The 12,784-nt window shown below is 38.2% G+C and overlaps 1 protein-coding gene and 1 pseudogene across 8 annotated transcripts in view; both read left to right on the top strand.

Moving 5' to 3' along the window:
- The window catches only part of Msantd2 (Myb/SANT DNA binding domain containing 2), a 34,578-nt gene that overhangs the window by 20,214 nt on the left and 1,580 nt on the right, over positions 1 to 12,784 (top strand). Inside the window, exons 2-4 of one of the 8 annotated variants that reach the window (XR_010049711.1) lie at positions 3,021 to 3,110; positions 6,786 to 6,885; positions 8,602 to 8,636. Coding sequence is in view for 5 of the 8 variants with exons in the window: in XM_063255990.1 (XP_063112060.1) it covers positions 6,630 to 6,885; positions 8,602 to 8,662 (317 nt within the window). In the remaining 3 variants the exon portion in view is untranslated. Of the gene's footprint in view, positions 1 to 3,020; positions 3,136 to 6,629; positions 6,886 to 8,601; positions 8,663 to 12,784 lie in introns of those variants that run through there. The other 7 variants (XR_010049709.1, XM_063255993.1, XM_063255992.1 and 4 more) reach the window with 7 other exon arrangements.
- On the top strand, positions 12,084 to 12,179 carry LOC111757693 (U6 spliceosomal RNA; annotated as a pseudogene).

Raw genomic sequence — 12,784 nt, 5'->3', positions numbered from 1 at the left:
TCTCCTAAATTTCTTTGCTGAAAAAAAAATCTCTTGCTAGTGATTTGCTAGTTTAAAAGTAGCTTAATTCATTTACTTCTTAACTATTTAAGGAATTATCCTTCTAGGCAAAAGGGAATAGAGACAAGCATAAAACCTCTCTTTTGTGGAGTTCACGGTCTAATAAAATGGTTTTCTTAAGACAACATCAACATTTGAGTGGCATTTATTCATTTTCATATACCAAATTCCTTTTGAAAGAATAATCATCTTTGGGCCTTGGTTTCTTATGTGTTAAATCATAGACTGATCTAGATACTCTTTAAGGTTTTTTTTTTCCCACGCAAAATTTTGCTGGACCCTGGTTTACAACTGGAACCTTGAAGTCCCACCTACCTCCTATAGGTCAGTATGTTGTATAGGAAACTGAACAGTGACATTTGGCAAGTGTAGTGATTCGAACAGAGGATGGTGAGTATCAGGAGCTACCAGGGAAGTCAAATAAATTAAGGACAAAGATTGAGGTACATTCTTCTTACTAGTTAAGACTTCAGTGAGCATGATACATACAGTTTCGGGGGAGTAATGGAAGAAGCAGTGATTCCTTTGGGTGAAGATTTGAATGAGTGTAGACGTTACCTAGTGTTGGTGACCTTCAGTCATTGGGTGGTGTTGGATTGGGAGGATGTCAGAGCTTCCTTGAGGGACTGCTCAGGAAGGTACTGAAGAGTTACTTTCCTGTACTTGTTTCTGGATGGATGTATGGATTTTGTTGTTAATACCTTAAGTAATTTATCTAGCATCTATATTGATACGTCAATCAAATGATGATCAAGTACTGTGGGATACAATTAGAACAGATAGCATAACAAAATAATTTTAATATTGCTTAATTAATGCTTTAGAAAAAAATTTCTTGCCCAGAAGATGAGAAATACTGCCTTGGTTTGAAGAGTAAAGGTGGGTCTTCATATGCTATTACTGATAGAAATTATTCCTTCAAGAAATGGCAGTGCTGAGCATGGTGATCATGGTGCTGAACATGGTGGGAACCTGTAGCTTTGGTTATTTGACAGACTGAAGCAGGGAGATCTTGAGGTCAGGAGTTTGGGGCCAGTCTGGGCAGTGTAGTGAGAGTATCCTTTTCTTTAAAAAGAAAAGATATATGCGCCAGTTCCCCAAACAAATGCAGTCATCATGTGTCGCAAATATATGCTAATGAAAAAAGAAACAGTTGATGTATGTCAAGTATTACGGGGAGGGAGAGCTAACAGAAAGGAAAGGAAAGGAAGAGAAGGTGGGTTTGACTCAGTTTACTTCCTAAGGGAAACTCATGTGCTTTGTTAAATGAGCAGGATACTGAGCATATATTGGTTAATTGTATTTAAACTGGTCGTGTCAGTTTGTAGAATACCTGTCTACAAGTTACAAATTAAACTACCTTGCTTTAGGGTTTCTGGCTAATGCATGTTAAAATTTTTATGAAAGAAAAGCTGACACTATAGAGATTTTAAAGCTGAGCTTCATGTATAGGCTCACTGAACAGTTGGTGTATGTGTATGTTTTTCTGGGGAGAGGATTTGTGCCTAAAAAGATTAAGAACCTCTGTGCTAGAGATAAAAAGGAAAAGATTTAATAGTGGAAAGTTTGTTTTTTGAACTTGCTGAAACTTGTTCTATAGTACTAAGAATCGGAGTGTGAAATAAAATTGCTGTGCTTTTCTTTTTGGTTTCGTTTTGTTGGAGGTTTTCATTTAGTTAATTTTAAAGGATTTAGTGCAGTGACAGAGAGCCTCTTAGCGCTTTCAGTGGTAACAAACAGCCCGCTGTGGCATGCATGCCATGGCTTCACCACCACTGACTCACGGCACCTGGCAGGCTAGTTGGCCACATTTAGTGGACCTGAGACCTAATAAATGGGCAGTGAAAGTTCTGACAGCCCCACGTGGTACCTTTCTAGTCATTGGTGACAACTGTGTCAAGTTCTGTGTAGGAATTTATGCTGGATTCTTAGCATCTCCCTTCTCTGTGCAGAAATGTTTATTATTTCTGTGTTTAAGGCTTTTTTGTTCCTATTTTTATGCTCACAGTACAGCTAATTAACGAAATGTTGAGTCTTAAAAATATTAAACATGGTGTTTTGATTTGTTGCCTCTGTTAACTAAGAGCAAGTAAAGAACATCTGCAGTGGTGTAAGAAAAATGATTCATCTTGCAAAGACTTTTGTTGCTCCAAGATACCCATCGCCTTAGTCTAAAATACTGTTTTTTCACACATTTATAAGAAAATGAGGCATTGGAGATTAACCCTTTGTATAATTTGCCCATAGAGGACATGTGATTTTTTTCTTAAGGCTTGCTTACAAATAAATTGCTTTATTTAATCATTTGGGTTACAGAAATTGTAGATTTATCATGTGTAGTTGGCAGAGGACTAAGATAAGTATGAAATCCATTTCTAGCGTGGCCAATTTGATAACTAGATTTGAAAACTGTTTGATTGCTTTTTTTCCCCTTATAACGTTTTCTTGCTGTTATAACCCAGCTGTCCTCCCCGCAGACTGACTTTATTTTTCACCTGACATTACAGACTGGCCACGTCAGTGTTTGCTAGACACCTGTCTATAGCTGTATGCACTGTCTGCTCCTCCCCATGAGATGCTCTGTGCTCCTCACTTATGTTGTCAGTTAGAACAGTGGTTTTGTCATGATTATTATTTTATGATTGTGTGAAATGGGGGAAACTTTGAGAAAATTATTGAGCCAGTAATAGAACTGGTTGATCTGTGCTTTGATAACTTACTTAGTTTGCTTGTTACTTGGCAATACCAGGGAAGAACTTAATTCTTCCCGTTTCCTGAAAGTTGAAGGAGGGAGTAGGGGAGACTAAGGGAAAGAAACCGTGGTCTCACCCCAGACGTAGCTTAATAATGTGAGGAAGGGCTTTGCTGAAGCCACTGGCCCTCCTTATAGATCTTGTTTTCCAAGCCTTTCATTATTTTATTTGCCCTTTTCTGAACTCTACAATTTCCCTCTCTTGTAGCTGGTTCGATGCCCAGAACTGAATGCTGTGCTCCAGCTGTGGCCTCACCGATGCTGACTAGAGAGGAAGAGCCACCTTCATAGCTTACATGTGATTCCTCTGCTTATACAGCCCAGTACTGGATTTGCTTACTTTGGCAAGACAGCTGCTCTGTGCACTGTATTTAATGTTACGTGTACTGTAACCCTGGGTCTTTCTCTGCATTGCTGCCGTTACACCCCAATCCTGCCAACCTGGACTCCTGCCTTTGTTCACCTGTCCCCTCCCCACAGACTCCCCGTACATTCATCCGCAATGAATGTCATCTTTTTATTCTCATTTCCTTTTATCTTAAGCTTTGACAAAACTTTTCATGCTGTCCTATGAATTGTCATTTGTCAGCCATCTTATTTTTCTCCCTGCTTTGGTAATGGGGGCATCTTCCAAATCTTTCTTCTGGTTCTCTCTCTCTCCTTGTTGTTAAGCACTTGGAATGGTGGGATTTTTAGGAAACAATCACCTGGCGTTTCTTCCAGTCAGATGCCCATGGACTCCTTAGGCTGAACTCTCTGATGAACCTCCCTTCACTTAGTTCCCTCCTCCTTACCGCACAGCTTTTCCTCCAGGGAGGAGACACAAACATAGTGTCAGTTGATTCAAACAATGTCTGATAATGAATGTTACCAGCTTTTAATTGTGCACAGTGTGGTCTTTGATAATTTTAAGCATGCTCTCTATCTTCCCCAAGACCTTTGTGAAAGCAATTAGAGCTTAAGTTACTATAAAGTTGTAAGATAAGGGAGGTAAATGAAGGTTTTGTGTTGAGTAGGACGTGGCCCTCTGAGAAAGCAGAATTGAGGTTGTATTGGATTTTATAGCTGTGTGGAGTGGATGGTGACACTTTGTTTTTCCAAGAGCCTGGAGCATTGTAATCTCAGACTTAGAGGAGGTTTTTAAGTTGGTTTATTTAAGACAGCTGATACAGATACCTATTCTTTTAGTTATGTGCCTTGGCTATTGAGTGTAGAATGTGAAACCTTTTCTGATTTACTGTGGGTGATAAGAATTGAATGACCATGCATCCTTTTTATCTATTTTTGAGCTCTCTCAAGTTTAATCTTAGTGTTTCTTTATAGTTGCAGTGATGTTTAAATTCTTTTTTAAGTTGATGTGGTATGTTTAACATACCAGCTTAGCTTTGTGGTCTTTACTGAATCCAAAAATTACTACTTATATATATATTTATATCTTGAGAGAGTTAAAATCAATTTGAAAATCTGTTAAACATTATTATAACACATCAGATTAATATGGATTTAGTAGTTATCTTTTCTTCAGACACTACATAGTTATTTTACATATCAGCATATTGCACTATAAAAATACTTTACAAAAGTGTACAAGAGATGCCAAGATCTGTTAGCCTCTTATGGTGAAATATAAAATGTATCACCTGATTCTTCATATCTATAGTCATTAAATATTGCTAGTTTCATTATTTAAAATTATATAAACCAAGTGAAATTTTAAGCTCAATTTGATGGTTTCCAAGAGAGTGAGTCTTTTCTGTTTCCCACCACATTTATTATCAAAAATTGGTGGCTTTGCTTAAAAATTGGTGCCTATTTCATATCCTAATAAATGTCACACCTGTCTTCACAGGAACATTGGTTTTGTTTCTTGACTTGCGAATTTAGCTCCTAGTGACAGGGCTGAGTGACTGGATTTGGCTCCTTTGTGGCTAAAGCTTTTCTCCGGGCAGCCCAGGGAAGTGAACAGTGGCATGGTTTCCATCTCCATTTATGGCCTGGAAGGGGAAAAGGGACAGGGTTGGGACTCTCCATTTATGGACCTTGATGGAGCTGAAAAGCGTGGTTGGGGTGTTCTTAGAGTCAGAAACTAGACATTATGAGATAAAAATAAATTGGCAGGAGACGTTTGCAATTCAAATTCCAGTCCCTGCAAGGAGGGCAGAGGGTGCTGGGAAAGGGGAGCTTGTAGACAGTGGATGAGATGCTGCGGCATTTGTCTCTTCCATTGTAAGACACATGTAAGTTCACGTGTCTGGATTCCCCTGAGAAGTTAATGTGGATATGGCTGTCCCTTATGAAAAGAAAGAAGAAGCACTTTTTTAAAAAACAGTATTTTGGGGGTTCGCATTTCTGAATGTCATTCAGGGTAACAAGAAGTATCAGGAAAGAGACAATTGGTCAGGTTCTTGGGCTAGAGGCAGACTGGTTAGCTCTAAGGCAGGTGACGCTTTCTTACTCTGTTTATGCCTGAGGAGACCCCGATACATCATGTTCTTGTTACATTGCCTGTCTTGACTTCTGGTCCCCAGGGGTAGAGTGTCTTGTAGGTTATCTGTGATTTAAAGATAGTGAACTTTCCCAAAGAGCTATGAAGAGTGTTGAGAGTAGTTTTAGTAAATAATACATTGACTTACGGAAGTAATCTCAGCTTTAGGAAAACATACAGTCATACTAATGCCTATAAATTAAGTCGAAGGTAAACTGGGTGTATGTCATTGAGTTAGACAGTATTTGGAAAAGGGTCTCATCTCTCAAAATGCTGAGTGAAACCCAGTAACATTGAAAGGAGATTAGAAGGAATGAAAGGAGGCAGAGGTGGAATAAAATCTGAATGTGACCAAATGTAGAAGCTAAAACTTTTTTTTATCGTCCAAAATATACATGATACTGTAAGATGTAAATTAACTCAGGAAGCTGGGTTAGTAATCAGAAATATGCATTAGAAATAAAGACCATGGAAAACTGGAAGGATTGTACAGTATAATAAGATTGGTTAGGTTTTATCTGTGGGCTTGCTTTATGATAATTTGTTGTATGCATGTGGCAGGAAAATGATTTTCCTACATCTTTCTCCCTTTAGAAGAGAGACGATTGGTTTTGTTTGGTTGGTTGTTTAGTTTGAGTTAGTAGACTAGTAAACTGTCTTTTGGTATTTTCTATTTGTAGGGATTAGTGTACTGCTTCTTGATCATTGCTGTTTGAGATTGGGAACTTGTGTTATTGCCTTGACTTCTGTGTTAGATTGTAGTAGCTTCCACAAAGGCAGTGAATTAGTAAGCAGTAGACCATGTAAATTAATAGTGTGCTTTACTAGGTAGTTTGTTTAGGCAATGTTTTTATTCTGCATTCCTTTTTTAGTCAACAATAAGGAAGCTGTTCTTTTCTTTGGGAAGTCCTTCTTTCTGTCCTCTTCCTCTCACTTTTTCCAAATTCTGGGCACCATAGCAGCTCTCTCTGTTCTGTGGCAGGTGTGCATCCTATTGGCTGGCTGGTTTTTCTTGTTTTTCCCCCCTTAGTCTTTTTATAAATGGGGGAGGGGGTATAAAATATGTGTATGGATACATGCAATAATGTTTTAATGTTTCTTGTTGTTTAATGGATAATTAATTGCAAAATAATTGTTTGAATTATAACATGTTTGAGTAAATGCTAAATTAGTATTTTTCTAATATAATAATGAATTTGAAATCTAGTATTCCTGTAACAATGTGTCTATGTTTGTCTGTCTGTGTCTGTCTAATAGTAATTAATATCTGTGGTCCGTATCTGGAAGAGGAAGTACAGCTTTAAAGGAATAACAAAAGACTTTGTGTCTTAGACCCTTCGCAGGTGTTACAGTCGGGTGAAAGAACATGGTGTTGGGAAAAGAAAGAGCAGTTACACATTTGAACAGTTGGAACAGGTGTTTGGTCAGGGAGGATGGGATGCTCAGCCCTGCCAGCCTGTACTTATTAACAGTAGTGGCTTGTACCAGGAGCTGGAGTCAGATGGCAGCACTATGGAGGACTATTCACAGGAGGACTGGGGAAACCACAGTCAGGATCTCCATGGCTATCCAACAGATCAGGAATTGGGTAAGAGAGCCAATATGTATGAGAACTCTGTGTGTGTGTGTGTGTGTGTGTGTGTGTGTGTGTGTGTGTAGACGTGTGTGTATGTGTGTGTGTATCTGCCTGGTATATGTGATGCTTCTTGTCATCAGTGATGTTTTCTGGTACTGTTCTCACTGTCATCACAAAGCAAATCACCAGTGTGTTTGGGGAATGTGGACCTCCTTGGTTTACCTTTAAACAGCCAGCTAGTGCTTGATGATTTGAGTACCATCCAGGTTCCTGAGGACTGAGGAATTCCTAGTTCTGAGCTACCCAAGAAGGCTCAGTAGAATCTTTTGCAATTCTAAATACCCTGCACCTTCTAATTTTGATGCCTGCCAGAGTACTGACTCTTGGACGAATGCTCTAAGTGAAGCTTTTTTATTTCCTTCATTCCGAATATTTTTCCTTTTTTGCTTGCCCTTTGTGAATGGTCCTTTCCTAGATTTCAGTCTCAAAACAAAAACGACTTCAACTAAAAAGAACTGTTGTCTAGACTGCATTAATGATCATTTTCCTTCAGGATTCTTAAGGGATCCCATCCCAGTAGTAGCAGAAATGACTCATGTGTACACTAAAGGTATTCAAATAGAAAACGAAATTCTTGGCCATCAAATCTAAATTTTGTGGTGTGGTTAAAAGTATATATGTTTAAAAAAAAGTATATATGTAATTTTTGTTTATTTCTTTTTGTATTAAGTATTTAATTTTGATTTTCATAATCTGGAAGTACTGATGAGGTTTCTGCTGCAGCCCTTGTATATTAATAGCGATTTGTCTCATGAGCCCTCACGTTTTTTTTTGTCTTTTTCTTTTTTATCAGTACCGGGGATCGAACTTGTGACTGCCTGCTTGCAAGGCAGGCGCTTATGCCACTGAGCTAAATCCCCAGCCCCAAGCCCTCACTTTTAAGTAAATGTTCATCTTTCCAAGTGAGATGCTTGAGGACCCCAAGGAAGCATGTGTACAATTGGCAGTATAAAAGTGTTTCCCTAGCTGAAGATAAAATCCCACTGGCACTTTTTTCACAGAATTATTTACAACAGAAAAATAGTAATTCAAAATAAAAAATTAATTGTTAATATATATGAATGCTGTTTTTCAATCTTAGAAGAGAAAGAGGCCATAAAACTGTAAGACTGATAGTGTGTAAGAAAGGGACTTAAAGATAGAAGAGTAAGAGGGACAGATGCCAAATGATCCTTGCCTCTTAATTTCACAGCAGTAATAAGATCTAAATTACATTGGCCTTCCTAACACTGGTTTTGTCAGACAGAGTTCAGTTACCAAACCTTTGGGGGAAAAAGTAGCATTTGGAATATGCCAGTCCTGATGTTGGGGGAGTAATTACACTATAAAGCTTATGTAGAAAATCTAAATAGAGCAGAATTATTTTCATCTTGTTCTTTTAAAATCATGTTTTCAGTGAAGTTAAGCTTTAAGCTGCTAGCTAGAAATCCACTGGTGACCTTGAGGAATTTTGTACTTGTAGAGCTGGTTTCTGATCTTGCATATAAATGTACACATACCATTATACCATTAGAAGTTACATTTATAATTTGATATTAAATAATACCAGGCACCAGCATGAAAGCCTGATAAAGGAAAGTATGGAATGAACAGTAAATACAACTATTTACATAAATGTGCACTACCACTTAGAAAAATATAATCTGTTCCAAATTCTTTGCTTTTCAGATGAAATACCTGTCACAAAGAGAACATTAAAAATTAAACAGGAGTCTTCTGAAGAAGCACAGTAAGTAGCTTCACCTTTCTACAAAATGTGTCTGACTGTTAGGATCAGACAGTAGCTAGACATGCCTCAGTTGCTGGAGAGTTCCAGCTGTCCCGCGAGGAAGCATGTCTGTCTGTTCTCCCCCCTTTCCTATTTGTGTATTTTGCTTTTTTGAGTGTCTTGCGTTGTAGCTCAGGCTGGCCTTGCAGCAGTCCTTCAGTCTCTGCCTCCTGAGTGCTGACGTTCCAGGCATGTACCACCACATCCAGCATGTTTGTTCTTTCTTGACTTCTTAGCTTAAATTTTCCAGCAGTGACATGAGCTATTGGAAATTTTACATGCAACAAGAACTAAATGTACACATAAAAGTTAAGCATGTCAGAGGTGTTTGCCCATGTGTGAATGTGAGTATCTGGATTTTTATATAAGGTGCAAAGATGAGTCACAGGGACTTGAGCTTACTTGGGGCTACATGAAATGCTAGCAGGGCCATTTAAATTCCTTATAAGTATTACAATTTGGGAGTCAAACAACAAGCTCTTAGATGATCAATTTATGCTTCAGGAAAGAAAAGTTACTGGAGGAAGGATTTTAAAAGCCCAGGCATAAGAGTCCTCCATTGACCTTAAGTGATGTTCTTCTTCAGAGTTTAGTACCAACTGTTACATTTACAGTGCCTTTAGTAACATCAAGGTCTTGATTAAATCTATTGAAGAAAACACCTTAAAAGTTAAGAGCAAAAGGATACAGCTCAGCAGCACAGTGCCTGTCTGGCAAGTACAAAGTTTTAAGTTTGATCCCTGGTACCAAAAAAAAAAAAAAGTTAAAATTAGGAGAGCAATTTGTCTTTCATTCCACCCATGAGGGCTTAATGCTTGAGAGATAGTGAAGAAAAAAGCAAAAGGTGAGATAAAAAGGACTATGATAAATAACAAATAGTTTTTATTCACAAACCACCACTACCACCGTCACCCCTTTTAAAACCTCCTTTCTTCAGAGTATCTTTGGAATCAAAATTTCCTTGTGTTGTCAGATTCTCATTGAAGAGAGGGTGTGCCATTCAGGCATCAATTGCTTCCCAAAATTGAAGCCATTATCCTCAAAAAGAGTTTATGATGCAGATCAGTAAGTTTTAAAAGGCCATCTCTTTTTGGGAAGTGGTTACTTTGTAAATTGTGACATCAGGGTCCACCAAAGGAAAGGAAACTTTTTAAAAATGAATTACTACAAGTTCATAAATTCAAACTCCCATTCTCAAAAACACTACTGGCTCTGTCACTAAAATGTCCCCTCTCTCTGTAACAGCCACTTGGGACCTGCAGGACAGGCCCAGTGATATAACTAGGTTTGAACTCACACTTCACAGAGCTGGTGTCACCAGCCTGGAAGCCACTCAAACTTGGCTGGTAACTGGAACTTGGGAAAGCAGGAAATAGTAATCAGGAGCTATTAAATCCGTGAGCCTGGTTGTCACGATGCCCGCTTAACTTGCACCTAGAGCAGCATAAGGCTCAGGTCTCCGGGGAGGAAACTAACAGGCTCTGGAGAAGTCTCTGGCCTGTGCTGCTCCTTCCCCAGGTTTTAACTCATGAAGTGAGTTCTGAAGAGCTTTTTGATCGTTCATCTATTTCCCATTGCAGTCATTTCATTGGAAGTGAGTTTTGCAGTCTGGCTAGAACACTAGTGACGTACGGCTGTGATGGTGCTGAATAACTTCTTGGGACAGTGAATTTTTTTCCCTGCTTAGGTACACATGGAATTAATTGAACCAGCTGACATTACCTAGAGTAAAATATAACATCTTCATCCCCCAAGAGCAGTCACCTAATGTGCTTATCTATGCAGTGTATATTTATCAGGTACCTGTTGTGTGTTAGGCACTGAGATACATCAGTGGGCAAACACACAAATCTCTGCTCCTTCCCAGCTTGCTGGTGTTCTCCTTGAGGTTGATAAACCATCGCAAAAGAGCCTGGGAAGGATGGTAGGTACAGAAGAATTTTCCTTTAAGGTGCCGACCCACACAGAGAGTAATTTTGTAACTGCTTCACAAACACCACCATCAAATAGAAAAGTCATCCAGTGCCTTTGTTTCCCCTGACTAGAGGTACAGTTCCCTGGAATGCAGTATTTTACATAGACACCCACGTTGAGCAGCTTTCAAGAGAAAGTACAAAGGGTAAACCTAGGGCAGTTTTAGGCTAAAGAAGCAACTGATAACAAAATACTAGCTCTTTGTCATCCTCTCACAAAGACAGCCGGGGGGGGGGGGAGTAGATAGATAAAATGCCTGTGGAGAACCTTCCAGAAGCTCTTTCCCTGGAGGATATGAGAGTAGTAGGGATGCCTGAGATCTGGCCTCCTCAGAGCCTTCCCAGCAAGCTGTGAGCAGGCCTACTTTTTTGCCTTTGTGAATGTGAATGAATGTGACAGTTGGGTGTTTTGTGTGTTAGAACTATGATTGATGTGGAGTGTGATAGTTTGGTTCCAAATTAATATTTAACAAATTGCATTATCATAGTTTTGCCATTCTTGAGAAACAAACTTATAACTAACATTCATACATGGTATAAAATACATGAAATACTAGTTTTCAAATTATACATCATTTTTTAATTTTTATTTTTGTAAAATTATGTATCTTATTCTGTTGACTATATAAATCACTTGAGATCATTTCTATACTTTTCCCTTTCTTTATTAAGGGTTTTTTAAGTCCCACATAGTGGTATATGCCTATAATCCCAGCATTCACGAGACTAAGGCAGGAGGATTACTGCAAGTTAGAGGTTAGCCTGGGTTACACTGTGGGGTCCAGGCCAGTCTGGAATACATAGAAATACCTTGTCTCAAAAAAAAGTTTAAAAAAAGATGGAGGGGGCTGGGGATGTAGCTCAGTGGCTTAAGTGCCTGCTTGGCAAGCATGAGGTTTTGAGTTCAATCTCTAGTACCACAAAAAAAAAAAAAAAAAAGTGGAGATTTTCTAGAATAGTATCAGTTCATTGTCTTGCTTCTTTTTCTCTTAAAACCTAAGCCTAAGGGCCAGGGGTGTAGCTTAGCGGCATTGTGTCTGCCTGGCAAATACAAAGTCCTGAGTTTGATTCCTGATACCAAAAAACAAAACAAACTTAAGCCTAATGTGGACTTTTTTCATCTGAATTCTCAGATTCTTATGCTTTTAAATTTGAGTATACTGATGAATTTCAGACCAATAAAAATACCATTTTTTAATCAAGTTATTTCATCATAGTTATGTGTATGTTTTCCTACAGCATATGTGTATGTACCAAAATTATTGAACTTTTCAGAATGTTCAGAATTAGCTTGTTAATTATTTTAAGTGACATTGGATGCTCTTCCGTGTAAAGCATCCTTCACCTTCTTTTGACACTTAGAAAAGCCATCATCCGCATTTTGGCAGTTAATTTAAAAATGCATGATTGTGCTCACTTCTGCAGCACATATGCTAAAATTGGAATGATACAGAGCATTAGCACGGCTCCTGTACAAGGATGATACCCAAAGTATTTGTATTTTTAAGGAAGGTTCATGCTAATATTGATTGGAGAATTTTTTATGCCCATATCTTATATTCTGAGTAACTACTTTGAAGACAATATGCAGTGTACTAAGTATTATTCTCCTATAATTTTGTTATGAAGTTCTGTTTTACCTTTTTTCAGTTAAAAAAAAAAAACTCATTATTGTGCGTGGTGGCATTTACCTGTAATCTCAGGTACTCAGGAAGTTGAGGCAGAGAAAACTCAAATTTGAAGCCAACTAGGGATGTACCTCAGTGTAGCATGTATAAAGCCTGGGTCCAGTTTCCAGTAGCACAAAGGAAAAAAGCTTGAACTTCTGAAACTTTAGAGTCTCATATATTAATATATATTAAACTTGATGTAGCAAGATTGTAGAAGTGATAGAATGCAGTTTATAATTAGTTCCTAGAAACCTCGTAGTATTTTTATATTTGTAATAGAGTACTGATCTAGAATGGAAACTATTTGCTTCATGTGGCTATTTAAATGTGATTTTTAAGTTAAACATACTGCAATTAGACATTTAATACCTCACTGATACTAACCACAGTTTAAATTCCGTTGGCTACCGTACTGAACAGCATAGAGAACATTGGTATCG

Source organism: Cavia porcellus, unplaced genomic scaffold (genome assembly GCF_034190915.1).
Source record: "Cavia porcellus strain 051 isolate PalLab524CR breed Dunkin Hartley unplaced genomic scaffold, mCavPor4.1 scaffold_9, whole genome shotgun sequence".
Taxonomy (NCBI): Eukaryota; Metazoa; Chordata; class Mammalia; order Rodentia; family Caviidae; genus Cavia; species Cavia porcellus.
Note: the sequence above shows the minus strand (reverse complement) of the source record. Positions and strands in the feature narration are given on the sequence as shown.